This window comes from Pocillopora verrucosa, chromosome 14 (genome assembly GCF_036669915.1).
Source record: "Pocillopora verrucosa isolate sample1 chromosome 14, ASM3666991v2, whole genome shotgun sequence".
NCBI lineage: Eukaryota > Metazoa > Cnidaria > Anthozoa > Scleractinia > Pocilloporidae > Pocillopora > Pocillopora verrucosa.
This window is the reverse complement of record NC_089325.1, coordinates 2,292,020-2,319,098: the sequence shown is the minus strand read 5'-3', so window position 1 is coordinate 2,319,098 and position 27,079 is coordinate 2,292,020. Positions and strand designations below refer to the sequence as shown.

General features: G+C 39.7%; 2 protein-coding genes across 2 annotated transcripts in view; one reads left to right on the top strand and one right to left on the bottom strand.

Annotated features, from left to right (window-relative positions):
• LOC131784321 (cytoplasmic dynein 2 heavy chain 1) overlaps window positions 1-27,079 on the bottom strand; it is a 50,756-nt gene that overhangs the window by 9,685 nt on the left and 13,992 nt on the right. Inside the window, exons 21-59 of the mRNA XM_059101124.2 lie at window positions 26,349-26,579; window positions 25,797-25,922; window positions 25,111-25,414; window positions 24,222-24,460; window positions 23,532-23,714; window positions 22,706-22,929; window positions 22,282-22,391; window positions 16,796-17,004; window positions 15,927-16,103; window positions 15,062-15,357; window positions 14,683-14,968; window positions 14,169-14,267; window positions 13,558-13,721; window positions 12,955-13,201; window positions 12,577-12,728; window positions 11,826-11,970; window positions 10,985-11,196; window positions 10,385-10,629; window positions 9,850-10,082; window positions 9,053-9,416; window positions 8,325-8,551; window positions 7,875-8,012; window positions 7,433-7,707; window positions 7,027-7,150; window positions 6,634-6,755; window positions 6,300-6,386; window positions 5,781-5,907; window positions 4,967-5,218; window positions 4,504-4,602; window positions 4,249-4,372; window positions 4,069-4,126; window positions 3,658-3,763; window positions 3,152-3,271; window positions 2,809-2,943; window positions 2,294-2,437; window positions 1,880-1,969; window positions 1,708-1,773; window positions 1,210-1,263; window positions 535-612 (exon numbers count right to left, since the gene is read on the bottom strand). Coding sequence (XP_058957107.2) covers window positions 535-612; window positions 1,210-1,263; window positions 1,708-1,773; window positions 1,880-1,969; window positions 2,294-2,437; window positions 2,809-2,943; window positions 3,152-3,271; window positions 3,658-3,763; window positions 4,069-4,126; window positions 4,249-4,372; window positions 4,504-4,602; window positions 4,967-5,218; window positions 5,781-5,907; window positions 6,300-6,386; window positions 6,634-6,755; window positions 7,027-7,150; window positions 7,433-7,707; window positions 7,875-8,012; window positions 8,325-8,551; window positions 9,053-9,416; window positions 9,850-10,082; window positions 10,385-10,629; window positions 10,985-11,196; window positions 11,826-11,970; window positions 12,577-12,728; window positions 12,955-13,201; window positions 13,558-13,721; window positions 14,169-14,267; window positions 14,683-14,968; window positions 15,062-15,357; window positions 15,927-16,103; window positions 16,796-17,004; window positions 22,282-22,391; window positions 22,706-22,929; window positions 23,532-23,714; window positions 24,222-24,460; window positions 25,111-25,414; window positions 25,797-25,922; window positions 26,349-26,579 — 6,672 coding nt within the window. The remainder of the gene's footprint in view (window positions 1-534; window positions 613-1,209; window positions 1,264-1,707; window positions 1,774-1,879; window positions 1,970-2,293; window positions 2,438-2,808; window positions 2,944-3,151; window positions 3,272-3,657; window positions 3,764-4,068; window positions 4,127-4,248; window positions 4,373-4,503; window positions 4,603-4,966; window positions 5,219-5,780; window positions 5,908-6,299; window positions 6,387-6,633; window positions 6,756-7,026; window positions 7,151-7,432; window positions 7,708-7,874; window positions 8,013-8,324; window positions 8,552-9,052; window positions 9,417-9,849; window positions 10,083-10,384; window positions 10,630-10,984; window positions 11,197-11,825; window positions 11,971-12,576; window positions 12,729-12,954; window positions 13,202-13,557; window positions 13,722-14,168; window positions 14,268-14,682; window positions 14,969-15,061; window positions 15,358-15,926; window positions 16,104-16,795; window positions 17,005-22,281; window positions 22,392-22,705; window positions 22,930-23,531; window positions 23,715-24,221; window positions 24,461-25,110; window positions 25,415-25,796; window positions 25,923-26,348; window positions 26,580-27,079) is intronic.
• LOC136278169 (adenosine receptor A3-like) lies at window positions 19,571-20,924 on the top strand. Its single transcript, XM_066161564.1, has one exon. It carries the CDS (start codon window positions 19,580-19,582, stop codon window positions 20,495-20,497), a length of 918 nt encoding a protein of 305 aa, XP_066017661.1. The 5' UTR covers window positions 19,571-19,579; the 3' UTR covers window positions 20,498-20,924.

Sequence of the window (27,079 nt, the reverse complement as noted above, 5' to 3'; positions counted from 1 at the left end):
CTTTACCCATGAATGTATGGTGAAACAAAGCGTAAATCCAAAGACCTTGTCCGCTATGATCAGACGATGGTTTCTTGTCTCTATGGTGTGGGATTGATCTTGGGAGAATGACAGCTCCGTTGATATCATGCGATTGCCGGGTGTTTTGTGAATATTTGGTATAGAGTAGCTTTCATCTCATGTGGAAATCAATCTTGGTTTACCGTAGCCATTTTGTTTCAGCTAGTTTTGTTATCTGTCTATTGAACTCGCGCCACTGTTTTCACCAATCAAGGCTCAAGCCGGTCTCATCACAGTCTGGCGCGATTTCCAACTCTTCAAGTTCTTCACTATGTTTTTATTTTGAATTCCCATTGGCTCTTTAGATTTCGTGTTGGGTGTATTGGCTATTTTGATTTTGCGTTACTCAAATGAAAATCTCTAGATTTGGTTTATGGGTAAACCACGCGTCAATGTTTTTGGCATCTCTTAAAGATTGCCATGAGGGGAAAGTGCAATTAACATGTAACTTTGTATCCTAAATTTAAAGCGAACCTTGAGTGATCCTACAGCAGCAGCACGATCAGAATCGATCCATGACGGAAGACTGTCTCGGAGGTTCTTCATGGATTCCTGCGGAAAAAAAATTTAAAACGAAACAATTTAGAGCAAAAATACTTGTTGCGAAAGACAAAAAGTAAGGTAGTGTTGACAATTTCTACCATTCGACACGATAAAAAAAAGTTTGTTTACAGATTTGGAAAAGATTTGTGGTGTGATCGTTGGGGTGAAGGTACAATAATTCTGCAAAAGAAGATTTTAAGTGACAGTGAACAAAATTTCGCCGGAAAAATTCAGTAGAGACCTTTCTCGGAGTTTCTTTCCATCTTCTGTTTAATTTCGCTGTAAATTTTTTCATGGACGAAATGCAAACGCTTTTAGTTTGGCACCTTTTAACACTGTAACGACCAACACGTTCCACGCTCAAACAAGTAAGCGATCGAGCGAAAAAGCCTTCAGATTTCCGCAAAGGCAACTCAGTATATGTGATAACAAACCGAAAAGCATCAGGACATTCTCGGGCGATTTTGTTGTTTTTCTTTCTTTTTCATTATGGATCACTCTTACATATTGATTGAAATCTCTACACCTAATGACAATATATATATAGATATATATATATATATATTTTTTTTTTTTCCTTTTTTACCACAGAGTTTTTAAGCCTACCTGTCTTTTAAACACGCTATCTGAAACCAGCAAACCAGTGAAATATTCCCATTCCTGATTAGAGAATAAAACAATTTAGTTCATTGGACAAAGACTGAGATAACCCTTGTAAAGAGGAAAATAGTAAAAGGCAGAAGGACTCATTGGTCATTAGTGCAGCATCATAACGAGACCAATGATCACTGTTTGATTGCATCTGCTCTACACAGTGCCTGCGCCAAGCTGAGATACCACCTAAAGCGAGACTTCCCTTTTACGAGATTTTAACGTAGTTGACAACGCTAAATCCTCCCGCCCCCCAGGTAAAGAGCGAAAAGCAGTTTCTAATGCACCAAGGAAGTCAAAACGGTGTTAAAATCTACTCTAAAATGAGACTTATACGTGATGCTGAATGTTAACAAACAAAGAGTTCATGGATAACCATAAACTAATAACAAAATTTGAAACTTGACTATCAAAATAAAGAGCCAAATATATCGTCGTGCAGCAGTTGATTACCTGTGCCTCAAACAGCTCTGGATGCATTCCGTGTACTAAATGTAAGGCAAACATCAACCTGTCGGCCTGAATGGGAACAAACAAGACTCAATTTCTCAATTTTTAAAGGCGAAAGTAACGAGTGAATTGTTGTGAAAGAGGCTGGAAAGATCGCATCTTGTTGTCACCTTACCTTGAAAAGAGACCTACAAACATATTCGTAGACCAGTGACTGCAGGGAACTTCGTAGTGATTTAATCCTTTGTTCTGTGCTACTAGATTCCTAACAGGAAAAACAATATTATCCAAAATGTTAAAATGAAACTTGTGTCAAAGGCTTTACTTTGTTAATGTCATGAACTTGGCTGAAACGGCTCCGTTGAAGGGACGGTGAACCTTAAAATGCATCAATAAGGGGTGCGCCTGCTGCGAAAAATTGTGAATTACTTTTACTCGCTTGAAAAACCTTAAGATTTAGGATTCTCTGTGAAACGCGATGTACCTTGGTGATGTCACCCAACTGAATATTTAACAATGATTTCGTTAAGATTTCCTTGCCACGGCTGTACATCATCGACGGAAAAACAAACCGTACTTGGTCTTTTACCTGTTTTGTTTCCAGCGATCGTTGGAAAAGCCTCAGGAAAGCACTCAGACTAAAGCGATACATGTTGTTCAGCTTGGCCAGGTCGCTGATGACAAAGAACAGGGTACTGCCACTCTCAGCTAGAGGTAAGTATGCGTCACGCTCCTGTCACATAAAAAAGGAAACAAAGCACGTGAATGAAACTACCATACAAGGTAACAGACGATGGCATCAGTCATTAATAAAATTGATCCTAATATGTTCAAACAGGAAGAATTGAAAACGATATAAATCGGAGACAATCTGAAATTTGCTACTGGGTTTACAGAATTTGAAAGACTACCATAAGGGCGCCTACGGTAAAAGAATGGAATCTGAGTTTTTTAACTTCGAGTCACCTTTTCAGACTGACAAGTGTCTTCTTTCGCGAGATAGTTCTGCAAAACTTTCCCTGCTTTGCTTTAATACGTATCATGACCTTGAAACAAAGTCTGCAGTAAATAAATTAATTTTGCAAACGTCAAGCTGCGACTCACCTGATCCAGCGTAGTCTGTATTCTGTGTGCATCTTGGAGTGACTCTGCAATAGTCATGGAGCTCGCCTTGGTTTTGTTCAATGACTCCAACAAAACTTTGTTCTCCAAGATGTTACCTTCGGCGCTGGCCAATGTCTGCCATAAGAAATGGAATATTAGGCAATAATTTACTGAAAGGGGGGGATATTGGCTAATATTGGGATATAGGCGGACTGTTAAAACTGAAATTCCTTTATCACCGTTTATTTTTTATCCACACGTTTTTCTACGATAAACCTCGATTTACGGGAACTAGAATTGATTCAAGTTGATGTCCTCTTGGTTGTGCTGTATTTTTGCGTACCTCTAGTAACGATTCCTCCAGCTCGGCTAACTGCACTTTCAGTTCTTCTTCTTTCCGCAGCAGTTCAGTCTTCTGTACTTCAAGTTGCGGCTTCTCGTGTTGGATGGTTATTCCTAGCAACTTTGATAATGGCAAAGTGGAAATGGTAATCACGTTACAGTGAGTGAGTATGAAGATGGCTAAAAATGATGCAAATGCTTAAGATGTGTTGCATTATGTTACCCTTCCCTTCTTTTTGAAAAAAAAGAGAAGACTATCAATATATTATTAGTTTCCCATAGATGCAAATCTCTGATCTCTGATGTTCCAACTTTTTCTTCACCATGCCTCGTTGGTGTTCTATAGATAGGAGATAGGTAAATTTTTACAATAAAATATAATGTCCCTTTTCTTTACGACGAAACCTTCTAGAACCGTCAATTTGGATATCCTAGCACTCAGCTCCAAAATACAGGAAGTAGCCTTAAAAGAATACCTAGAGTTTTATTCAATTTTTATTTCAGTACCTGTCCTGTCAATCCAGCCCGTGTGGTGGTGAAATTCACTTCAGAGATGATAGCAGACCCGTCCGGGGGAAGCTCAGGGTTAGGATTCCTTGTGGTCATAAACAGTCTGAAAATTCAAACAGGGGTCACTTCTAGTGAGACTACTCACACAAGGGTCTCAAAAACGAATGCAAAATCTCAGACAGGGCAAAGAATCCCCTCTTTCCAGATCGTCCCAGATCGTTATCTTCACAGAAAACGTGAAATTTTGCAGCTTTCTCATTCGTCTCCTTACAGTTTACGTGCCGCCACTCTTCAACGTCCACAAATATAATCTGTCATAGCGTTAATTTTCTGGTTTCTAAACTGTAGTTTTAATTAAAAAAAAAAAAAAAAACGGAAACATATTTGGTCACAAACAATTATACTTACTTGAAGTCCTCGTTATAGTCAATAACTTTTTCACCAATTTGAACAACATATCGCGGACCTGATTAAAAGAATGCAAAAGTATGCCAGATTAGTTTGTAAGAAAGCGAGGTAAGTAGAACACAAAACAAGGGTTGATTTTTTTTATTTAAGCTGAAGTAGAAATGCATAACTTAATCTCACCTTGGCTGATGAAGTCTCCGCGTAGGATTGGGTACAAGACAGGTTCCACGCCATCCATTTCCTGAATGACAAGCGTCTTACCAAACCGTACAGCCAGTTCCAAGGCAGTGGAGAAATTCGAGTCCTGACAAGGTACGAAACAAAGTATACAAATCAGTAATGCATCGTATTACAGCGAAAACGGAAAAACAATAACAACCAAAACAAAAATTAAATCTCAACAGAGAAAGAACGACAGACTTAGCAGGTCTGTACCTGTTGGTTGATGACTTCCAGTCTCTGCTCCTTCAGATTTGTTTTGAGCCACTCTGTTGCGCGGCATGATGGATCCACCAGGAATGGTCTCATGGTACTCTGTCAAAAACAAAATGATTTCATAAATTAATAAACTATTACTAATAATTACTACTACTAATAATAACTATACATGGAGATAGACATAAAGACTCCTTCGAGACTCGACTCGATTTCAGCCTATCAGAGAGGCTGTTAAAGAATCAAAACTGTGAATTTATCAAATCATGGCGTATCATTTAGGCATCTTAACAACGTCATCCAGTCACAGCTCGTGTTCTACAATCGTGATTGCCGTAAAATCGACCAAACGAAGTCCCGTCACCCTACTTACCGAGTGCACCAATCCGAACACGTGTTATTGAATCCTAATAACAAACTTTATCTCGTAGTCAAGAAGATGGATAGGTGCTCATCAACTGACCTTCAAGATAACAAGTGCGTTCTCCATGGAGAGGTCATCAGATGGCAGCCCCTCAGCTTTCCATCCAAGCTGCTCACTCTCAGTACTCATGAACCTTCTGAAGTCAAATCCCTGGAGTCCTGCTGCCTCGCACCATTTAGACATGGTGGCCTTCCTCACGTCTTCTGGGGCACTGCTCAGGTAAGTGATAAATCCAGCAGCCAGTTGAGCCCGCCTTGGAAGTTGTTCCAGTTCAGCGGTGAGCTCGTGGACCTTAGAAACAAGGTGTGCATCATAGTTTATCTCATAGGTTTGCATTGAATTTCTCTTCGTACGTTTCCGTACGTAACGGCGTGGCATGAAACGCTTTACAGGAAACCCGACGACAGGAGCGGAAAACGGATCCAGTGATGTTAGAACGTGCACTATTTAGGATGGAAACAAGTGCCGTTTACAAGGACGTCGACCCTTTCCCGGTTGTCTTTCGCCGTTGTCAGACTAAACTGGTAGTTTAATTTTTCAAGAAGAGTTATTTTTCTCTTTTTCTATGGGATTGATTTAAGGCTTTTTTGCACCGGGCTCAAACTCACTATCAAGACCTAGCGGTGAAAATCAAGGAAAAGGACAAATGGTTTAGCGATTTTTCCACCAAAAAAGGGAATATTTGCATTGAAGGATTCGAGTATTCGTTCTATTTTTCCCTTCTATACTACTTTGCAAATGCAATAAAAATAAGCAAAATTAATGAACAATTTCGTTGCACGAGCTCTTAGGCAAAAATTGTCAAAATGGATGTGTTTCTTCGAATAATCCTAGAGTGTTTGTGTGCCTGTACCTGTCCTGACCATCTTTTGAATTCACCATCCAGTTTAGAAACAAGTGTCTCAGCAGCTTGAATTGTCTCCTGCGCTTTGTCAAGCTCCATCTTCAGCTGCGTTGCTTCCTGAGTCCTCAGCTCGAACCTGATCAATTATAATTACAGTGCTACATCAACTGAATGTTGAAAGTAAGTCGGACCAATGAATAAAGGGTATAAGTTTCTGAAGAAACTTTGGAGGTGCACACCACCAAATAAAGGATGTAAATTTCTGGAGAAAATGTAGTGCTGCGGACTACGGTATAAAGGTGTTAGCTTTTGGAGAAACTGTGGTGCTGGGGACCACTTAATAAATAGTGTAAGTTTCTGGATAAACTGTGATGCTGCAGACCACTTAATAAAGGGTGTAAGTTTCTGGATAAACTGTGATGCTGCGGACCACTGAGTAAAGGTGTACGTTTTGCGAGAAACTGTGGTGCTGCGTTAGTATTATGTTTTACAAGATGATTTGGTGTTATATAGTTTGGCATACAGCACCTTTTACGCATTTCGGCAACTTCTCTATCTACTTTGTCCAAGGCATTGCCAAGCTTCACCAGCCTTTGTTGAGATTTCGCGAGATTTCTATCAAAAAAGATAGAACAATGACAACGCGAATTCCACAGAGGTGTCTACAATTTAACTAAGTCAGAATAAGATGTGAATGATAAAATCGACGAGAAAATACTTGAGCTACTGTCCCTAAACAGTTGTCAGTAAAAAGAGCGAGTGAAACACATTTTAGTTCCCCATTCAAAACAGAGATCAGTCCAAAAATAAAAATTGATAAAAATAAATTGATAAAAGTCCACGTGAAATATCAATAACATACTTCTCCAGTTGCGCCTGCTCGTTTTCTAGCGGTTCAATCTTCTCCAGGACCACAGAGAACTTCACGTTAGCTACCACCCAGGCAGCCAATGGAGCAGCTGCCACACTGGCTCTCTTTGCAATCTGAAGGATGAAGAATTTAAAAAGCTTACTGTAAAACATCCTCATACTCAAGTTTGAGGATAATCCTCTATCTGTATTGTCAGTCTAAATACCTCCAAAATAGCCAACTTCTCAAATTCAAAACTTCGCATCCCTGCAAACACAAAGTCCCGCTTGGGCTAGTTAACAGCAGTGAAGTTCAGAGAGGTGCATAACTAACTCTCTACAGCGTAGCAGGAGTGAAAATTGTCAATGCTTTTGTAATTTCACAGTAAAATATATTTTTTCTCACCTTCGGATCAAATGAGTTGGCATTTTTCTCCAGGAGTTCTTCCACACTTGCTCTGATGTCAGGAGTGATTTTTCGAGCATCAAACGAACAGATTTCATCCTTAACACCACGCTTGGCCAGGAAACTGTAGAAAAACAAATTTACACTTCTTGCTTTAATAGTATTTAAGTCGCGCTAAAGTATTATCAGGCGGGGTTACCTATGTGAAACATGGAAATTTTCGACACAAGTATGGAGTATGCGGAAGCTTACGCTTGTTGATTTGGTCAAGTCACTCCAATCTAAGACTTGGCGGAATAAGCGACCACTAGAAATAGTGGGAACAACAACAACAACAACAACAAAAAAAACAACAAAACGCACAGACAAATTGAAGATCCTTCTAACATCTCAACCTTAATCTTACCTTTTCATGCTGACCCAGGATGTGTCAAAAATCCCCATCAGTCTTTGCACAGCCTCTAAGATGTCCCGGATGACATCTGGAGGCATGCGTAAGGAGCGTATCTCAGAGAGTGACTCAGGTTTAATGTCACCAACAGCATCCTTTGCTTCTTGGACGAGCGGCTCAATCTCAGACAACTCAATTTCGATGGCCTTCTTTCTTTTCTCCAGCTTAAGAGACTCTTCCCCTTGTTTTTGTTTGAGCGTCTCCATCTCACTTTTGGACTCGCTAGCACGCTTTGTTGAGAGGATAATAAAAAGCAAATTTTTAAATTTTGGTAAGAGGAGACGTATCATAGATCTTAGGTTTGCAAATATCCATTACGCTATTGTCACAAATGGCTGATTATTAACAGAAAAAACGCGCTTTACATTTCTTCATTCAAACTCATGTCTATATTTACCTGCATGCTGGCGGTTATTTCCCTGAGCGCTGCATCAGCCTCTTCCTGTTTGTCAGCCAACTGTCGGCTCTGTTCTCCTGCCTTCTGTTTCAGATCATCCACCAGCGCTTTAGCATCGGTCAGCTTTGACACACCAGCCTATAAGTACGAAAAAAAAACACTACACTGTTTGATAAAGTCTTCATAAGCTTTGATCTTCCACGAGCGTGCTTCAGTCAGTTTTTCATCGTAAAGAAAATAGTGCATTTAAGTGAGCCGCATTTCGATCTTCCACTCACATTATTAATGAAACTTAACGTAGAATGAGCCGCCGATACTAGAAACACTTTATAGAAATATAATTAACACTTTAAATTACAGTCTATCAGGAAAGAGACGGCAGAGATTATTGCAGATTCCAAATGAAGAACTTAAGGCTAAATTTACAAAGCCAACCAAATACCATCATACCTGTAAATGCTGCTGTCGTTTCACCACTCCATCCTTCTTCTCGTTATAAACTCGTTTGTAAGTCTTCAGGAAAGTCATGTAGCGTCTTGGGGCTGCGTCTTTATCACTGCACGACTCGTGAATTTGAAGGAAGTTCTTCACCAGCTCCTCAACACCAGACTTGCCATCTTTACCCTTAGTACCTTCATCACTGCGCAGCCCTTCATCAGAGAGAAGCATCCCGGGTACTAATAAAGTAAAATATGAAAGATTTGTCAGCCACGATTAGGGTGCTGCTGTATGCCCGGCGTTTTCGGAGTTAGCATTTGTATTTTGGTTCATCTTGCACCATGAAAGGATGAAGGGAACAGAAAAAGGACACCTACAATATTTTGTTCTTGGTTTCTTCGTTATTTCTGGAATAATCGGCAGAGGCGTCATTGTCGTTACAGATTCGAACATACCACCAAAAAGGGGCGATATGCGCCAAAGACACACAGATAAAATAAGGTACCACTGAACAAATATATAAAAATTTGTATCGACGACAAGGAAAGTCAATATCAGCTACCTTCCACTTCATAAATTATTGGGCAAGTGCACAAACCTTTCCTGTAAGTCGTAAGACTAGGATAAAAATTGTAACTAGTATAATTTCAGACTGTATATCAGGCTAGATTTTTCAGTGAGGGGCCACAGAATACACCTGAGAAAGGGGACATTTAAAATCTGTTTAAAAAATCACTTACTTTGTGCCATGCTCTCTTTACTCCAACGTTCCATCCACTGGAACGAGCAGTTCTTGTAGAACGCTGGATTGGACTCGCAGTTAGCCGTGAAATTCTTGGAAGACGAATCCATTATTAACACAACGTGCAAATTCCTTCGCACACGGGAAGCAAAGTACGAGACAAGCGTGCCACGAAAACCATCTTGTGACGCAAGATCCCGAAGGGGACCCAACAGGGGTTCCAACTCCTCAGGAGTGTAGAGACCGGGAACTTCACCTGCACTGAGTAGACTGTTGATAAGCTCTAAATATGATGGGTCGACCTGATGATCTTCCAGGAGAAGAACTACTTGTTCTCCGTCGATACCAGACAGCTGCATGACCTGCAATTGAAAAAGGGTCATTTTTTACTTTTATTTTCAGAAAATTAATAATGAAAGTGACACTTATAATAAATTTCATGGGAGAAGGTCATCAAGTATGAACGGTATAGGGGCTTTAATTGACATATTTTACGATTCAAGTGCTTATCAATAATTTTTGGTGAAAGTGTTGGGAAATATCTGCTGGCATAAAAATAACATTTCAAAAAAAATTAGAAGTGTTCGGCTGTGCGAGGCGACCGTCAAAAGTGATCGGAAATCTCCAGATGTCTTCAATTACTTGAGATCCTTTCCAGACTATACCAATTTCATACTAAGTTGTACTTTATCTCCACAAGATTATATTTTTCTCTCTGTTTGTTCATTGTTCATCATAGAGACTTCTTAAAAAATTCGATCTGGACAACATCTCTCAGGCAAAGATCTTCCTTACCGACTTAAGGTCAGTCTTGAACTGTTTCAGTCCATAAGCTCTGGATACTTTGGGTGTAAATAGTTGAACGTTGTGCATGTGAGCAACCAGAGCAACCGCTGTTCTCCTTCCAACACCACTTCGGCCAGCCATGAGAAGCGAGCCGCCAGGTTTGGTGAGTGTGCGATCGACACGGGCGATGTTTTCCAGGACTTCTTTGAAAATGAGGATGTCTAGCTCACGGTTTTCACGCGCTGCATGAACAAACCCAAAGTAAAATTTGTGTATTACCCAAAGTAACAAGGACTTCCACGGGATACAATCAAGATTAAAAATCCATTGAGAAGAATATTCATTTGTTGCGATTTTTATTGATAGGACTGTGGTGCAACTTACGTTTGACACAACCCAGATGATAGCTAACGTATCAAGTAGTATTTTGATGACTTCTTTCATTTCTAACAATCGTCAGTAAATGAAAAGTTAAAATAGCTGCAGAGTTTAAAAACCAACAACACCAACGATGATATAAAGATTGCAATGCATCTGAACATACCATAGGTCTTCATTCCTTTGCTGATTACTTGCACTAAGTCCTTCGGATCCAGTTTCCCGAGCATCTTTCCTTGAGGCGGAAGTGAGCCCCCAGACGTCGTGGCTACAGGCGCTTCACCCTCCTTCCCGGCATTACTTGAGGGTGCTGATGCAGAAGTGAGACTGCTACCCCATGTGACATAATACTTGTTGTCAAGGCGATCAAGAGTAACAGACCAATCAGCACGCAGTTGGGAGGCTAGAATGCTAAATTAATCCCAAATTGTGTCAAAAAGTTTCATTGGACCCTCTTTGTTTATTTTAATAAGTAATTCATTGATAATGGAATGATCGGAGTCATTGAGTTCCGTAATCAATTCTAGCAAAACGCAATTCACGCATTAACATGAAGCTCTTATAAAATTGTTTTGAAATCTTTAGATATACCAGAAGGATGGAAACGCTTGCGGTGCTTTTTCCCTTTTTTCCAGCCTGTAGTGCCCCATCTTATCCCCATCCCTGTTGTGATAACCCTTCGCTACGATTTGGGATAGATAAAGCAACTTTTTGGGATAGATAAAGAAATAAATCATCAAACTAATACCTGCCAAACTGATTTTACCTGTCGAATTTATCTAGGCCTTGTTTTCCTACAAGTCTGTCCCTGAAAAGACGACGTGCCTCGTAAGCCCAGATTTCCAAGAGATGCTGAGTGGAGCTATCCCCAGATCCTGAGTCCAGATTGTACCGCAAAAGACCTTGGATCCAATTAGTCAGATCACGCGGGGTGAACAGGTAGTGAGAAAAGTCGTCGACAGTAAACTTGGAGCGAACCTGAGAAAATCAAGTAAATAATTAAAGTTTAAGGAAACCAACAAAACAACAAAGGGAGGTTTAACCATTACCTACATTTCACATATATTTGTTTCCCGACCTTGAAACTTTTCGTGCAATTCCTAAGTCACGACTTAAACTTACACTAGAAAATCAAGGGAGACGCATTTCTTTTTTAAGAGTTTTTAACCTGACACAGTTGTCCAAAATTTTCGTGTCCAATTTGTGATCCGTAAAACAATGTACAAGGAAAATATTTGAGGTTCATTTACAAACTCATCTTTAAATGCCTTCCTATTTGAGAGACACTGTCTTTACTATTTCAACCTCTTACAGCAGAGAAACTAAGAAGCAACTTTACGTTTACGCGAACGGGAAACGACAACAACTGAACTTCTGTCTGGCTGTCTGGCTTTCATTTTGATAGTAACAAATATCTGTCTAATGTCCTTTTGGATGAAATAAATGTACAGAGTCGCCGATCAATTTTTCGTTCGATTATACAGTAACCTTGATTCTGCCAGCTGTAAACAAGAGCTAAATATGTTTCAGTTAAAAACTAACCGACAAAAACATTTGAATCATCCCTTCCTACCTCTTTTGATTTTATTTTAAGGCTAGCCACTGACCTGTTCGTACACAGAAACCATTGAGCCGGCCAAAGTGTGGACATTTTTTACCGCACCCCACACTGGATGGGACTTCAGGGATGAACTTAGCACGGGCTGAAGGTATGCACTGTAGATTGCTTGCAGCTGATCTCGATCAGCATAGCTACAGAAGAGAGGAGTAATTAGGGGATTAACATAGCGGAAGCCAAATAATTCTAAAAACATTTCTCATAACCTGTCAAAATAACACATAGAAACCACACGGAGTGAAGCGAAGTTTTTGTCTCCTCTCTTAAAGACTAGAATGACCCCTAAGCTTTATTTAATCTGTTTATAGCTCAGATACATTCATCATCTTTAATTGCTCAACAAGTTTGTTCGAGTTTCAGACATTTTAAGCTTTCAAAGGGCAATCATATTGTTTCAACTCTGTAAGAAAAAAAAAGCTTCGAATGGTAGGTTTAGTTTCTACTGAGGATACTCTTATGTTTTCTAAAGGTAATGTTGACAAGCGACCCAATATCATCCTTCTAAAACACTTAAACCATTTCATTGCTGCACAAGAACATAACTTAAAAAGTGAGACGATACCATTTAGAAAAAAAATTATGAGAAAGTGGCTAGGAATTTTCCTGTTTCTTAAAATTTCAATTCATTTTTTTATCTTATTTACCCAAGCAACTTTCAACCGGAGTGACTTTCCAAGGGAATATTAACCATACATAAAATCCTCGCACGGACCATAGAGACAATATTTAACCACTCTTACCCTATGGAACATACACCGACGATGGATGTAAATCTGGTTGTCAGCTGGTGTCTCCCCATGCCAGTCCCAGCGCTCATGGATGCCACAATCTGAACACCTTCAAGACCAACCCATTCAAGATTCGAGTCATAGAATCCCTTGTAGGTCAGGACCTATAGAAAGATGAGTTGTAATGCGTTCATAGCAAAAATTAACACCACAGTAGTAGCAGAAGTGTAGTATGCTTAAGAAGTGTTGAGGGCTACAAAGTTTAGCTTTAATTTGAAGCACAGTAATTTATCCTGCATGAAAGCTGCAAAATGTAGTTAGAATAGGATTCTACATCAATTCCACTTCCATCATAAATTACTGTTAGACTGTTGGCAAAACCGTTTTTACCTGCTGTAAAAAGGCAATGAGCTGACTAGTTCCCCACTTGTCCGGTTTTGGCAGGTTGAGGTCCTTGAGGTAGAGTACCAGTCTTTCGCAATCCTTTGGTCTGTACACTCGGCCAGTGTTGGAACTAATCACCATACAGCACTGCTGAAGCTTCTGAAGAACATGCATGGGAGAGGTCTGGGCACTACAGTGCACCACAGCGACTTGGGTCGAGCGAAGTTGCTCAAAACAGTGCCTCAACAGAAGCCTAGAGATTAACGAACCAAAGACACAAAGTGAATTAAATTTTATAGAATATGATTAGAATGGGTCTTCGAAACCCATGTTTCTTCGAAACAGCGTAAACAAGAGCTGAATTTGTGCGCGCCAATCAGTGCTCTTCCGCATCAGGGCACAATTACGCAAAGTTAGATAGCCCTAAAAGATTTTGAAAGCTTCATGAATTAAGTTTTATAATATATGATCTTGCCATTAGAATATGTCTTCGAAACAGCGTCCACGCGAGCTGAATTAGTGCTCGCCAATTGGTGCTCCTCTGTATCTGGGCACAAATAAGCAGGGACACTTGCAGCAGCGACAAAAACAACAAGAACAGAGACTTACTCCTTGCCACACCCTTCTGGACCGACCAACAGGAAAGGCTTCTTTTGATCTGGATGAAGCCAGGGAGAAAACATGTCCAGACCTCTCTTGATGTCCGCGGTCTGAATAACTGGCAAAAGACCTGAGTTTTGATTTAGGTCGTTTACACTGAGCGAGTCTGGGACCTGGTATGGAAGGAGACAGATCAACAGATTAGTGCGGAATGTCTCGACCGAATTTAAAAAGATAATTAAAGAAAATGAGAAGAAAAGCTCCTACAAAACGATTGGTCACAACATTGCTGGTCCTATCGTTGAATTTATCCGATCCAAATATCAAAGGAAAACGCTTGGAAGATTGCCGTCATATTGCTTGCGAAGGCCCCGGATGTTGGAAGGATGGATAACACTTTTCATTATATAAATCTCTATCCGGTGGATAGCGCAGTACGTTTCATTAATTCTTATCCGCTGATAACGATGTATCCCTTGGATAGCGCTATGCGCCATTTGAAAAACTGGGCCCAGAACTATAAGCTTCGAATACGAGACTTTACCATAGCGTTTTACTCCACAACATTGTCAATTTCCTTCTTTGTCACTGAGACAAGGTAAATACTGGTACCAACTCACCTCCAACTGATATGAAGCCAGTCTTCCTCTGTCGTTATCATAATATGTGTCCAACGGCCTCTTCTGATCCGGCGGCATCTCATGAGTCCAATGAAACACCTGTCAAAAAATATTTCATTCCTCAGCCACACAAACGTATTATGGCATTAAACAACACGAAGACAGCTTTTGCGAGCAATCAACAAGAACGGACTCTATGTCCAAAACATATCTATCACTGGTTTTGGTTTCCAAAAGGGACTAACCATCAAGAGAACAGAGATCACAAAGCTTCCTATGCACACATATCTTAAGAAAAGCATTATCAAGGTATCGAACAGTTTTCAGGTATCCAAGAACTTTTGAGACTTGAATCATCAATCTGTTCGTTTATAGCTATAATGCATAACTTAAAGACTTCGCCCTGTAGATAATTGAGGTCACATTCACTTGACCCAAGAGAAGTTGTAAGGGAAAGCAGACAAGAATCATTCCCACAGTCTCTCTGACATTTAAAAAAACCACAGTAAGTCACCTCCTTAGCGAATGCAGTTTTGGCTGATGAAGACAGGTTGCCTCCCAATCCTCTGATCAAACTGCAGGCGAACTCTGACTTGACCTTGACGCCATGCATGTGGGACAGGCCATTCATGACCACGCCAACCAAGCTTGTCTCCACTACAAACTCGTTCTGTTTTAGCACCCAGTCCAATGCCTTGTAAAAATGATCTTCTAAGAACGCTTCCAACATGCGACGATCCTCCTCGGGTTGGCTCTGGAGCCAAGATTTGACCAGAGCTTTGACGTCGGTGTCTTCATCACTATCAGGAGAAAATGAAAATGTTTTCTCATTAAATTTATACGGTATTCACTAAAGCTGGGCGACAGTTCTATACCCACTCGAACTGCTTTACCTTAAAAATATCATCCCCATACGCGAAATCGTAGCAGGTGACGCACAACTCAGGTCATGAGACTCAAAAAGGAAGTTCACATTCGGACCAAACTGAATCCTTTCACCGGAGGGCATTGTCAGCAATCTGTTGTCATCCAGAACTGAGTTCAGCGATTCGATCCATTCCGGATCAATGTCACCATCACAGACGATCCACGACTGGATATCGATTGGTTCACGAACGACTTGCCGGGCAGCATTCGTTAGAACTCCGTCCGACCACTCGCGAGTGTCCATGTCAATCTGTCCTAGAAGCTGTTGGCGGAATGAGATATACAAATTTCTGGTAATGACAATAAGCAAACAGTTGTCTTAACTGCAGTGTCTATTTGAATACAGTACCAAATCAAAAACACAACAACAAACCTAAACAAATTAACCCTCAAAGTTTACTTGTTTACGTTAGCTTTTTTGCATGACGACGAAATTAGCAAGCTATCTAGAATATTGTACGATCAGGCCTATGGCTGCGCATTCAAATGCATTATGTTAAGGGTTTTTCAAAAAAACCTGTTTCCAGACGTTGAAAAAGACCAAAACACACAAAGCGTCAAAGTACTAGATCTAAATCTTAAACAAGATCTCCCTCCCTATATAAAAACAACCAGATTTGTGAAAGTTAAAAAATAGCCTGGCGTTGGGGAAGCAAGGGAACAAATAGGTAAAGGAGAGCGGGGATTACCTAATCAGGCATTGGGTACCAGGCATTGGGGAAGCAAGGGAACAAGTAGGAAAAGGAGAGTGGGGACCAAAGATTAGTTAACCACGATTAAGAGTGCAACGATGCTGTTTGAAAGCAAGTTACGCTTTGACATAAAACCAACCTGAGTTCGCGGCATCGCCTTCGGGTTCATGGTATAGTGCTTCACTGTCTGGCCCACTTTGCCAAGGGCAAGGCGTAGCAGCTTCCAGATGGTGCTTTTTCCTGAGCCCGAGGGACCAATGACCACAACACCCATCCTCTGACGAAGCTGCTCGTACAACTCGAGTGCTTTCTTCACCTGGGTAAATGAATATAACCACCTAGTGTTAAGAAACGCCTGGAGATATAGCGATATTCCAGCTCTCTGTTGCATTCTTATTAGCAATTCGCCATAGCATATTGTAGTACCAAAACCAAAGTAAGCACAACGGCCAAGCAGAACAAAAACAACGAGAATTCCGACAAAGTAAAATCACGCAAACTGCCTGTAGCGCGGGAAAACAAGTGTGACCGAGTCACGATTGGTTCCAGTTTCGTATCTGATTGGTTGAGAGGATGGCGCGAGTCTTCATGACTAATGCAATCTGAGATTACTTTCGACGCTCAAGTGAAAATTATTCGACTCAATGTTAAAGTACACCCCTCACATCAACTATTAGTTTGAAATGATCATCTTGTAATATCTGACTAATGTAGGTTTGTTTCAAAAGGTAACTACACTCATGCCCAGTGTATTTATGGTTAATGAAGGGGTAAATTTCTAAAGAAACCGTGGTGCTGCGTTGGTGGGAGAGTGTAACAGGGTGTTTAGTATTATCAACTGAGTTGATAACGTAAATTGGCTATACCGTAGAGAGTTCAAAAGCTGATCTGACGCTCGAAACGTCAGCTTTGAAACTCTTTACGGTGGCCAATTTATATTATCAACTCAGTTGATAATACTAAATTACCCTTTATTTATAGTTAGCTGTACTTCTCGGCAATGATCACCTGAGTTTCCATGACCATCAAGTTGGATTCCTGAGCTGAGGTTCTCAGTGCCTCCGCCAATTCAGCATACTCGACGCCTTTGAAGTCCACACCAGGGAAGATATCTCGAACAAGGGAGTCAAACCTCTTGGAATCTGCGAACGTCAGCTTGGATAGTGTGTTCACACGGAGGGCTTGAACAACTAAGCGAGCCTCCACCTTAGCATTCACTGAAATAGGAGAATTAAAACATAATGGCGCGGATGAAAAAGAGCGAAATTCTGAAATAACGAACAAATGGAAAGAATTTAATGTGGAACGTGTTTAAAATGTTGTGCAGGGTGTAAATCTTCGTTAAAAAAATTTGGAATTTGGGTTTTTAATATCGTATAAACGACGGATAAAGACAACTGTAGAAGTATAACTGGACCAAAAAATTAATATTAGAATATCCAACATGATGATTATTAAATACAAAAAGTCTCCAAACAAACTAACAAAAAAACAAAACAGGCTCTTTCATTTGCATTTTAATAACATTTTACGTACTAAATGCAAATCGACACAGCTTGACTCAAATTCGATATTCAGGGTATTTTTCGATCGATCGTTATAATTTTTCGATAGCGGCTTAGTAATGCAAAAAAAGGGGCTCACCGAGAAAGGTGTGAAACAGTTTTCATGACAATTACATAAGCTTTTTTTTTTAGGCAGGTAGCTTTCTTTAAGAGAATTGCGATCTTTCTTAAGCTGCTTCATTGAGGTTTGCATGTAACTCGGGGCGTTTTACATGTATGTAATGTGTAAGTGACAGGTGAGTTAAAAGATTTTTAAGTTATGAATAGACGGAGAGTCAAAGAAGAAGCTTTGTTCATGTGACGCTTCCTACATAATTGCTCTTACTAAATTAAACGCAAGAATCGGAATCGTCACATGCACATATGTAAGGGTGATTTTCCATCAGTGCATTTCGAAATTTTGACAGAAATAACAAAAAAGCCGCCATATATTTGAAAGCCTAATTGTACCCAAATCGAACCCTCTGGCAAATTTTGATAGATAGCTTTTTAACAATCAAAGTGCTGTTTAATAAAAAAGCGGTGTCACAGTCAAAGTTAGAAGGCTGTTTGACAACTAAAGTGATGTTCATTAAAACATGCCATCAAACGAATTGCCGATCGCTGTCAAATAAAGGTGGATTCGAGGATTTATCTTGAGCACCTAAATTTTTAACCTCAATTCGTTGGTTCCTTCTTTATTTCAAATAGACATTCAGATATCTTGTTCTCATATTGATATTACCTCGTAATATCGTACTCTCTGTTTATCTCGTCTTTTCTAATACAAGGATTTATGTTGGTCTCTACCTTCAAATATTGCGTTTGTAGGGCCACAGAGAGAACAGCCTTAAGAGTTTCCCTTAAAACATGGATACTGTTCGCATCATTTGCTCGCTATCTTTCCTTTCGCGTATTTGAAAGGAAGCTCCTGACATTTACAGGTAATACTTCTGTAATTGTTTTGCGAGTTTTCTTAAACCTTGGTAATTTAAATTCTCTGTGAGCCCAATCTTTATTGCTGGAAGATCAGAGAGGCGAAACAAGCAGTGAAGGACAAAAGTTGATTTTTTAGCCATCTGCCCACAAGGGATGAGGATCAAATTAGGTTCGGAGCATGTCTTAAGAATATAAAACGACACAACGTTGAGGCACTTTAAAGTCAAATGTATAAAGAAACTCTTGATTTTTTTGAACGACAACCTGCTCCTGGTACCGAGGAGCTTAAAATGTAGGAAGATGTTCACTGCGTTCCAACAAAAAAAAAACACATAAATATTGCAAATGTCCAAAGAATAAAAATTATGATGGTGGCTTGCTGGAGTTGGTTTCCTTCACTAAGAACTGATAAGTTGGGAATTGTTTCTCATAAAAAAAATAAAAGAAGACATTTGATTAACGAAATATTCTCTAAACATTTGAAACCTTGAAAAGTCGAATGAAGAGGTAAGAATTAGATAAAAATGGCTCTAAAGAACGGTAAGTGCATGACTTTTTCGAAAATGGCTTAATTTAACGACTGCATATAAAAAATAATGTCTGACGTAAAAGGTCACTTCTGCAGTTTGCTACTCAATTAAGAAGTAGTTTTAAAAATCAACCGAAATGAAAAGAATAACTAGATGTGGATTAATGTTATGCAAAGTTCCAAGGATTTTGAAATCAAACGTTTGCTGAGGACAAACCGTCTCAACATCATAGGTTCTCGGGAAGGCATGACAGACCCACAAAACATGACAAAGTCAAACATAAAAAGATAAAAAACAAAAAACAAAAAACAAAAATAGGATCTAAGATTGCTACTTCAACAAACAGCTGTATACATCTTTACCTCAGGGAAACCTTTAATTTACGAAATACCGTGTTCGTTTGCTGACATCAAAATGATGGCTTTTTAGTGTTTTGTTATTTTTCTTTTTTCTTTTGACGTTGCTCTCTTGAATACATACTTTTAATCACCGACCATACTTCAAGGTGACTTGCCAATTTGTCACTTGATTGAACAGAAGAAATTTCGCCGACAAACCTACAGAAGTAAAAGCTGAAAGTTCTTAAAGTCAATCAGAAAAAAACCCATACGTCGTCGCTGATTTACTCGACATAATAAAATATCCATTAACGCGGCGAAGAAAAAGATCAGTGTAAAGGATCCGCTGTTAATTTCGTATAATCAGATGAGGCGGTCACGCTTGGAAGACTTTAGACGCGCCTTCTTTGCTTCAAACCAGCTTAACACCGCTCTTGGAAAATGACGAATAAAACTGCTATGGAGGGAAACTTTTCATTGGAAACCTCCCTGCTACAAGTAGAGGTGGTTGCGGCTCTCGTTGTACTAAACCTATTTTTCTCCATCACTGCATCGCTTGGCAATTTTCTGATCCTAATTTCTTTTTGTAAGGTATCTTCGATTTTTCCTCCAACAAAACTGATGTTTCGATGTCTGGCGTTTACTGATCTTTGCGTTGGACTCATTTCACAACCGCTGTTCGTATATAATCTTCTGAGCCACGAATCATATTTCAACTTCAGCGTATCGGTCGTTATTCAGATAACCTCCATGTGCTTCTTGTGTGGACTATCTCTCCTGACAGCAACTGCAATAAGTGTGGATAGACTTCTCGCACTGTATTTAGGGCTGAGATACAGACAAGTTGTTACATTAAGGCGGGTCCAAGCGGCTCTTGTTTCTTTTTTGTTTTTTAATTTTGCGTTTCTCGGCTCGGTTTTTGTTATAGATCGAGTACCTCAATCCATATACCTTGCCATGATGTTGGTTTCTCTCGTTATCTCCGCCTTTTCTTACATCAAGATCTATATTCGTCTCCGATACCAGTTGCTGCATGTACAGGGCCATGTTCAACAACATCCAGCGACAAACGGCTTCGTAGCAACCGCATTAAATTTAGCACGATACAAGAGAACAGTCTCCACCATAGCATGGGTACAGCTAGGATTATTTGCCTGCTATCTTCCCTTTAGCGTGTATTTCATGATGTTCATAAAAGAACCAGCCGTTATTCCTGAAATGTTTGAGTACACTTTCTTGTCGCTTGTTTACCTTAACTCGTCGCTGAACCCAATTCTTTACTGCTGGAAGATCAGAGATGTAAAACAAGCAATGAAGGACGCGATCAGACAGTTGTGTAACTGCCGTGAGCCAAATTGAACTCGTGCGCTGTCTACAGGGAAGAAATGGCTCAGTGTTCGAATTCCAACTAAGTTAGCGGGACAGAATTTCGTCGCTCCTTCGCATCTCTTGCAGAACACTTTGCAATGTCCATTATTATCACACATTTAATATGGAATGTATTGAAAATTTTAAGAAGTAACATCCTCAGTAGATCACTTCTGACAGATAAAGGCTGAGAGACATTAAAGGCAATTCTAGTACACCCAACGCAGATGTTTTTACAAACTAGGGTATCATCGATTGCAACGGAACATGTGTCGGAAACATGGAGACGCCCCACACAAGAAAAATTTCGTTACCTTTTGAAACCAGATACTTGTTTTGTTTGTACAGTAATTTGTTGATTGATGGACACGTGAAATTTAACAAGAATAATCGCATGTACATTAGACTTTGATCAGTCCTTTTTCGAAGCGAAGACTTGTGTTGGTAGGTTTTACGATACGAGGTCAATTTTGTTACAGCAGGACGAATTAATTAAACGAATCAATCGACAAATCAATACGAGTTTCGAAGTTTATGACAACACGCAAGTTAACGTCAATCGGAAAAAAAATATAAACAGCAAATCAAGAAAAAATTCCAAATAAGCAGTTAAAAAAATTGATGCAAACATTTTGAAGAAAGAATATATCAATATCATAATATTCAACATCTTGTTATGATTGTAATGAATAAAAAGTCGTTTAATGGCAGGCATTGTCATTTGCATTCTAAGAACATTTCAGATTGTGTGGTGTATGCGGATCGACAAATTTTCATTCGACGACAACATACTGCGGTTTATGTTTCATTGTATATTTGAAGTTTGTAAAAACATTCAACACAGGAGCAAGTATAATTTGTACCACTAAAAGTGAGCAACAAGTAAGGTCAAAGCAGTTTTCAAGGCAATTTCAAGAGACTTTTTGAACTACACGTATAAAGAACCTCTCAATCATTTTAAACCCACAGCAAAATACACTACAATGTTTCACACAAACAATATCAAAACAAAAATTGAAACTGATAACTTGAGAGCACCGTTGTAAACGCTGGCATCAGTTTGTGGTATTTTCATGAATAATGAAGCTCATTTCATCACCATACGTTTCTCTGAATGGAATAAAAATGAGGAATAGGTCTGATTTTAAGGATGTCGTGTTCTTTGCTGGTTCACGGAGGGCTGTTTAGATAAAAAATCAGCTGATTGTATTATCGAATGCATATCCGCCCAGACACAAAACTTCTGTAATGTTAATAACCTAATGCTACTAATGAAAAAATGCTGCACGTAATCGGAAGAGATGGAGACACTTAGAGCGTAACTGCCACCGCATTTGGATACAGTCAGCTGTATTTTTGGTCGCCCTGCACATTTCTCTCCATCGCCGCATTCCTGGGAAATGCAGTGACTTTTAACTATCTTCCAAAAATACTTTGCTGGGGTGGTAGTTTTACTTTGCCATCGCTAAGTGCGGCTAGTTTCTTTGAGGAAGGATACATTCTTGAGCACGAATATCCTTTAGCGCACGAATCGTGTTAACAACAATTAGTCTTACTTCCTTTCAGTCAAGCTTTTGCAAAAGAGAAAGATTCTGAGACCGCGTTAATGGAGCTTCACATTTGTCCTTACTGAAAAATTGAAATTTATACCCGGGTCCGAAGCTCTGTTTCCTCTTAAAAATGAAATTACAAGGAGGAACATAAAAAGTAACTAAACAAGTGATTACAATTGTTCTATTTTCCTTAGCCTCTGTTCGGGGTGTACTCAGCCCTACCTTTCCCGTTCGTCAGTTTGTGCGACTGTAACAGGTTTCCGCATCCCCTCAGAACAGTCTTAAGTGCACGCAACCCCCAATCATAATGTTGCTGTTGGGATAAAAGTTCCCTGAAAAATCAAAGGACAAAAACTCTTTCAGTTCGAATTACGTTATCGTCAATTCTCCCACTTCTCTCATTCGAGTTCATCAGAACAAACAGGAAGTAACAGAATTACTAAATTAAAATTAAAGTCAATGCAAGCAAACAGGCATATCAGTGCGAGCACGTGACTGAGCAAGCCGCCATTGGTTTTAGTTTTTTATCTGGCTCAGTAAGAGGGTAGCACGAGTTTTCCAGACCAATCACAGGGCGAAGCGAAGAAAACACAATGCATTTCCGGATTAAGTCCAACATTAAACACTTATCAGTGTACTATCATACTTTGATAAATTGAAAATGGCCACCAGTTTCCTCCCTAAGCTCTTGGCTTCCTTAAACCCTTCTGAGAACATGATTACTTCAGCAATCAGTTCGTTGTCGGGTCGAGACATGGCCACAGGACGGAATAACTGCTTCAGATTATCTGGAAGTTTCTGACGTCCCCCGTAGCCTTTACCCGCCGGGTTTAGAGTGATGAAGATCCCTGAATTAGGATCTAACTCAACCTACAATGAAGAAAACCTGAAGTAAAGATCATGTAAATTGCTTTAAGCATTACCGGTGAAAAATAGATAAAGTAGACGTTATATATTTGCGACCTTGTAGTTCGCAAAAACAGAGTTTATTGTGTGATTAGTGTGGTAAGTTGGAAACGCTGGGAAAAATACTTTTATATCAGGTTTATCCCCAAGAGCTAACACATTATAATGCATAGAGAGAGAGAGAACGCATTTCAACCGATATTTGGCAATTGATTACATCATTTTACTGGTGTGCGCCGTGTAGAGGACGCATCTTGCGCTTAGGTGTAATTTCGGTTTGAAAATTTCCTGATGAAGATAAAATGAAAGTAATGAACAAAATACAGTTGAAGCTGGCGTAGGCGGACCGCACCGTCGGAAAAGGAAAAAAAAGAGCAAGTGAACAAGAGTAAACACGAAGGAGAGTGCCCACGAGAGCTCCAACTGAAAAATAAATACGTCGTGAAAGAACGATAAATTGGATAAAACTGTTGCATTAACTCTAAAAACACAACAAGCCAAATGAAATCCACTTCAACACCCAAGTGTAGAAGAAATCCAGCTTTACAAATCCAAACATACTGTACCTGTCTCCCGAGCAGCTCAGTGGAGGACAGTTTACTCTTAAGCGCAGCTTGTATGGTCTGAATCTGCATAGACACAGCAGACAACACGGCTTCCTCCAGACGATTAAACTCATCAAAACAGCCCCACGCTCCGCATTTCACCAGCCCGATGAAGATACGACCCATGGATTTGACATCAATACCCTTAATGTACAAGTTGAATTATCAATTAAACAATGCAAACTACAAAAACAAAGACATGGAACAAAATCAATCTAAGCACCAACTACACTGTAATTATTGAACTCTGCTCATCAGAAAGCATGCATTTTTTAAGGTAAGATAAATGGTAAACATCTATCACGATAATGGAACGAGTAAAATTTGAATGATTCTCTTGTTAAGATTCTAACTACAGCCAGCATCGATTTCAGCTCAGATGCTCTTGAAACTCAGCTTAAGAGAACTCCCACTTGCACGAGGAGGCTTAAGCCTATAACTCCCAAGATCTCATCAGTAATTCTCCTTACTGTCTGTGATAAACAAACTGTAGTTCTCGTGATTTTAGTTTTGAGAATTTGGTATTGGATCAACTAAAAATCCCTTGGTTAATATTTTTCTTTATTCTCATCACTCGCCTGCTTCATATTGTGTTGATTTGTGAGGAGAAATTTTGTCTTGGTCATTCGCTGAAGCGTTTGACTTTCTTACCTCATCACAGTTGAAAACAAGAACCTGCCGGCCAAACAAGCCTCCCAGAGCTTTAACTGACTCAGTCTTTCCGGTTCCTGCCGGCCCATATGGGTTTCCACCAAGCCCCATGTGCATGCCCTGGGTGAGAGTTAGGTAACACTTGTCCGTGAGAGGAGTGTGCACAAGTTTGGCCGCATTTCCTTGATATTCGTAAGTGTAGTAGAATTCGGCATCACACATTCGAATCAAACAGATTTCTGTGAAGTAAAATAATTATTCAAAATTACCTCTAAGAATCATGTGTGCAATAAGTCCACCAAACTAAAAGGAAAAATCAAGAATATGAAGATTGAAAACAACGCAAGTGTCTCTGTAAATCTCTTTTTCGCTATCAAAACTTAGCGTATTTAAAGATAGCCGTTACTTCGTCAATCATTTCTTAACTTACTATACTAGCTTAAACCTTTCATCCAAAAATTATCACGAGGAAAATCCTAGAAACAGTGACTCGAAATATCGTGGCATAACCGAAACAGTCTCCCTTGTTTGCGAACCGCCCTACCTATCTTTCGCGTGCATAAGAAAAGACATGCAACTAAAGTTAATCAAACTCTTATGTGTAAGCATAGAAAGAAAAATGGTAAATTGTTAGCTAACTAGCTTGGGAAAAAGAAAAACATCCGAGTCCCCCACTGAACTACAGAGAACTCGCTGGTAAGCAGGGCGATTTCTAGGTCATATACCACAGGCTTCCTATATACCGCTTGGATAAGCGGTGACAAGAGCGTCCTGTGGTAGAGCATTGAAGTGCCAAATGCGTGGGATTCAATCCCTCGTGTGGGACTCAGAAGTTTCTTTGTTCCACAATTGTGAGAGAACCAATGACAACTTTCGTTGCTCAACAGACCCCTTTGTTTCTGCATATAAAATCTAAGTTGTTTCTGCCAAATCCAGTCGTCCAGTGACTTGACTCCGTGCTTGATCAACTGCTGTACCACGTCAATGGCGTGAATCGTATCCAGGATCAGCGCCTTCAGCTTGAGTTCCAAAACACGAGATTCCGAGTCAGATGAGTTCCCGCCTCCGATCTCAGTGTTTGTGTAAGATTCCAGTTGGGACTCCATCTCGATCTGAAACTCTTGGAGGGAGTTGCTTTTGATGGCCGCCTCGCAGCGGTCTGTGAACTGAATTTGTTCAGCAAGGCAAAGTATCTGTGCGAAATAAGATAATAACGATAATAACAATTATAATAATACTACTATCAATAACTGATAACTGCTAAGAATATCTTAGCAAAATTGTTGTACAAACCGTTATCTGACAACTCAAGTCAAAACTGAAGAATTGCTGACCAAAAATAAATTCCTGAAAAACTTCAAATTACACACAGCGCATGAAATAATCATATTCTGTGTATAAAATCTTCTCAGGAAAAGAACGATTAAAGTCTTAGTAGTGCCTAGTTAAAGGCGGCTACTTCCTATCATCAAATATCTTTACGGAGAACATTTCTTGCCGACACGAGACGCCTCATCACACCAGCCATGAACCGAACCTTAGATGCGTAAGAATATAGAAAAAAAACTTCCACACCTGTGAGGGGAACTTGGAAGGGTCAACTCCACCACTCGATCCTCCTTTCCTGCTGGCATTTAAACAATCAACCACCAGCTTTTTCAGTGTGTCTTTCATTTCAGTAGCAAGATCACCGAGCCAAACCTATCAATGAAAAAAAAAACATCAACAACAACGGTGGAGGATAATTAAAACAGTTTGTAATATAGACTTTTGCATTGCATTGTGATAAGAAAAAATCTCGCATCATCTACACAAGCAAACAGATGCAAAACTACAAATTGTCACGAAATAATCACTCGCGCATTCCTGCACTTTAAACAGTTTGCCTGTTTTTATCTTGAGTTCTCATTAGCTAATAATGACGTTCACCTGTGTTCTGAGTAGTTGCTGTGTTTACTTCAGTTTAGCTTTAGTTTTGCATCTGATTTATTGAAGAGATGGCGAAAGGTTACCAGGCTAATCATTGAAGGGTAGCAAAAAAAAAATGCAGTCCTGCATTACTTTCGAAACTCAGTATAAAAAAACTTATCTCAAGCTCTCATTGGAAACCACACCACTACTACTCACCTCAACCTCTGGAGTTATTGTGACTGGCCTCTTGAGAGGGACAACTTCCCCATCCAGGGACTTCATGGCCATAATGGTCTTACATCCATCATCAAACACAACACTGTGTATCCCTGCGAAGAGTTTCTTCAGGTGCGACTGAATCACTAGTGGGTTGGTAGCTTGACCAAGAATCTCTAGTAAATCGTCATCACCGATGAAATAAAACCGTGGGAAGAGCGCGCGCTTTTCCTGTGTGAAAAATTATTACTCAATGTGAACGACACTCGTTGAAATCCGTCGTTATTTTTAACGAGATATCGCGTTAGTTTAATTTCTCTGTTCTGTTTTTCAAGGTATGAATGAGTTTAGCCATTAGGCTTCCATTGCTGATGAAACTTATCTTATAAGCGATTCCGCTCTCTTGTTACTCAACAACTCCTAATTAATAGTTACTGTAGGTAAGTGGTACCTTGAATCAAGATACATGTACTACTTTACTCTAGCAGATAAGATAACCTTATTCTTATCAACTGTTGTACGGAGAAATGGCATGTGATCACTTTGGAAGGTGAAAAGGCTAATTGCCAAAGAGAACGTCAAAGTGCGTGGTATAAAAAGAAATGACACAATAGCTTATAGCGAAAATGAGAGCGGACCCTTTACTCAACGGGTACTTGATACAACCTTCTTCAGAAATTAGATCTATTCTGCCCATTTCTCTGTACCAAAAGCACAATGAAAATCTATAG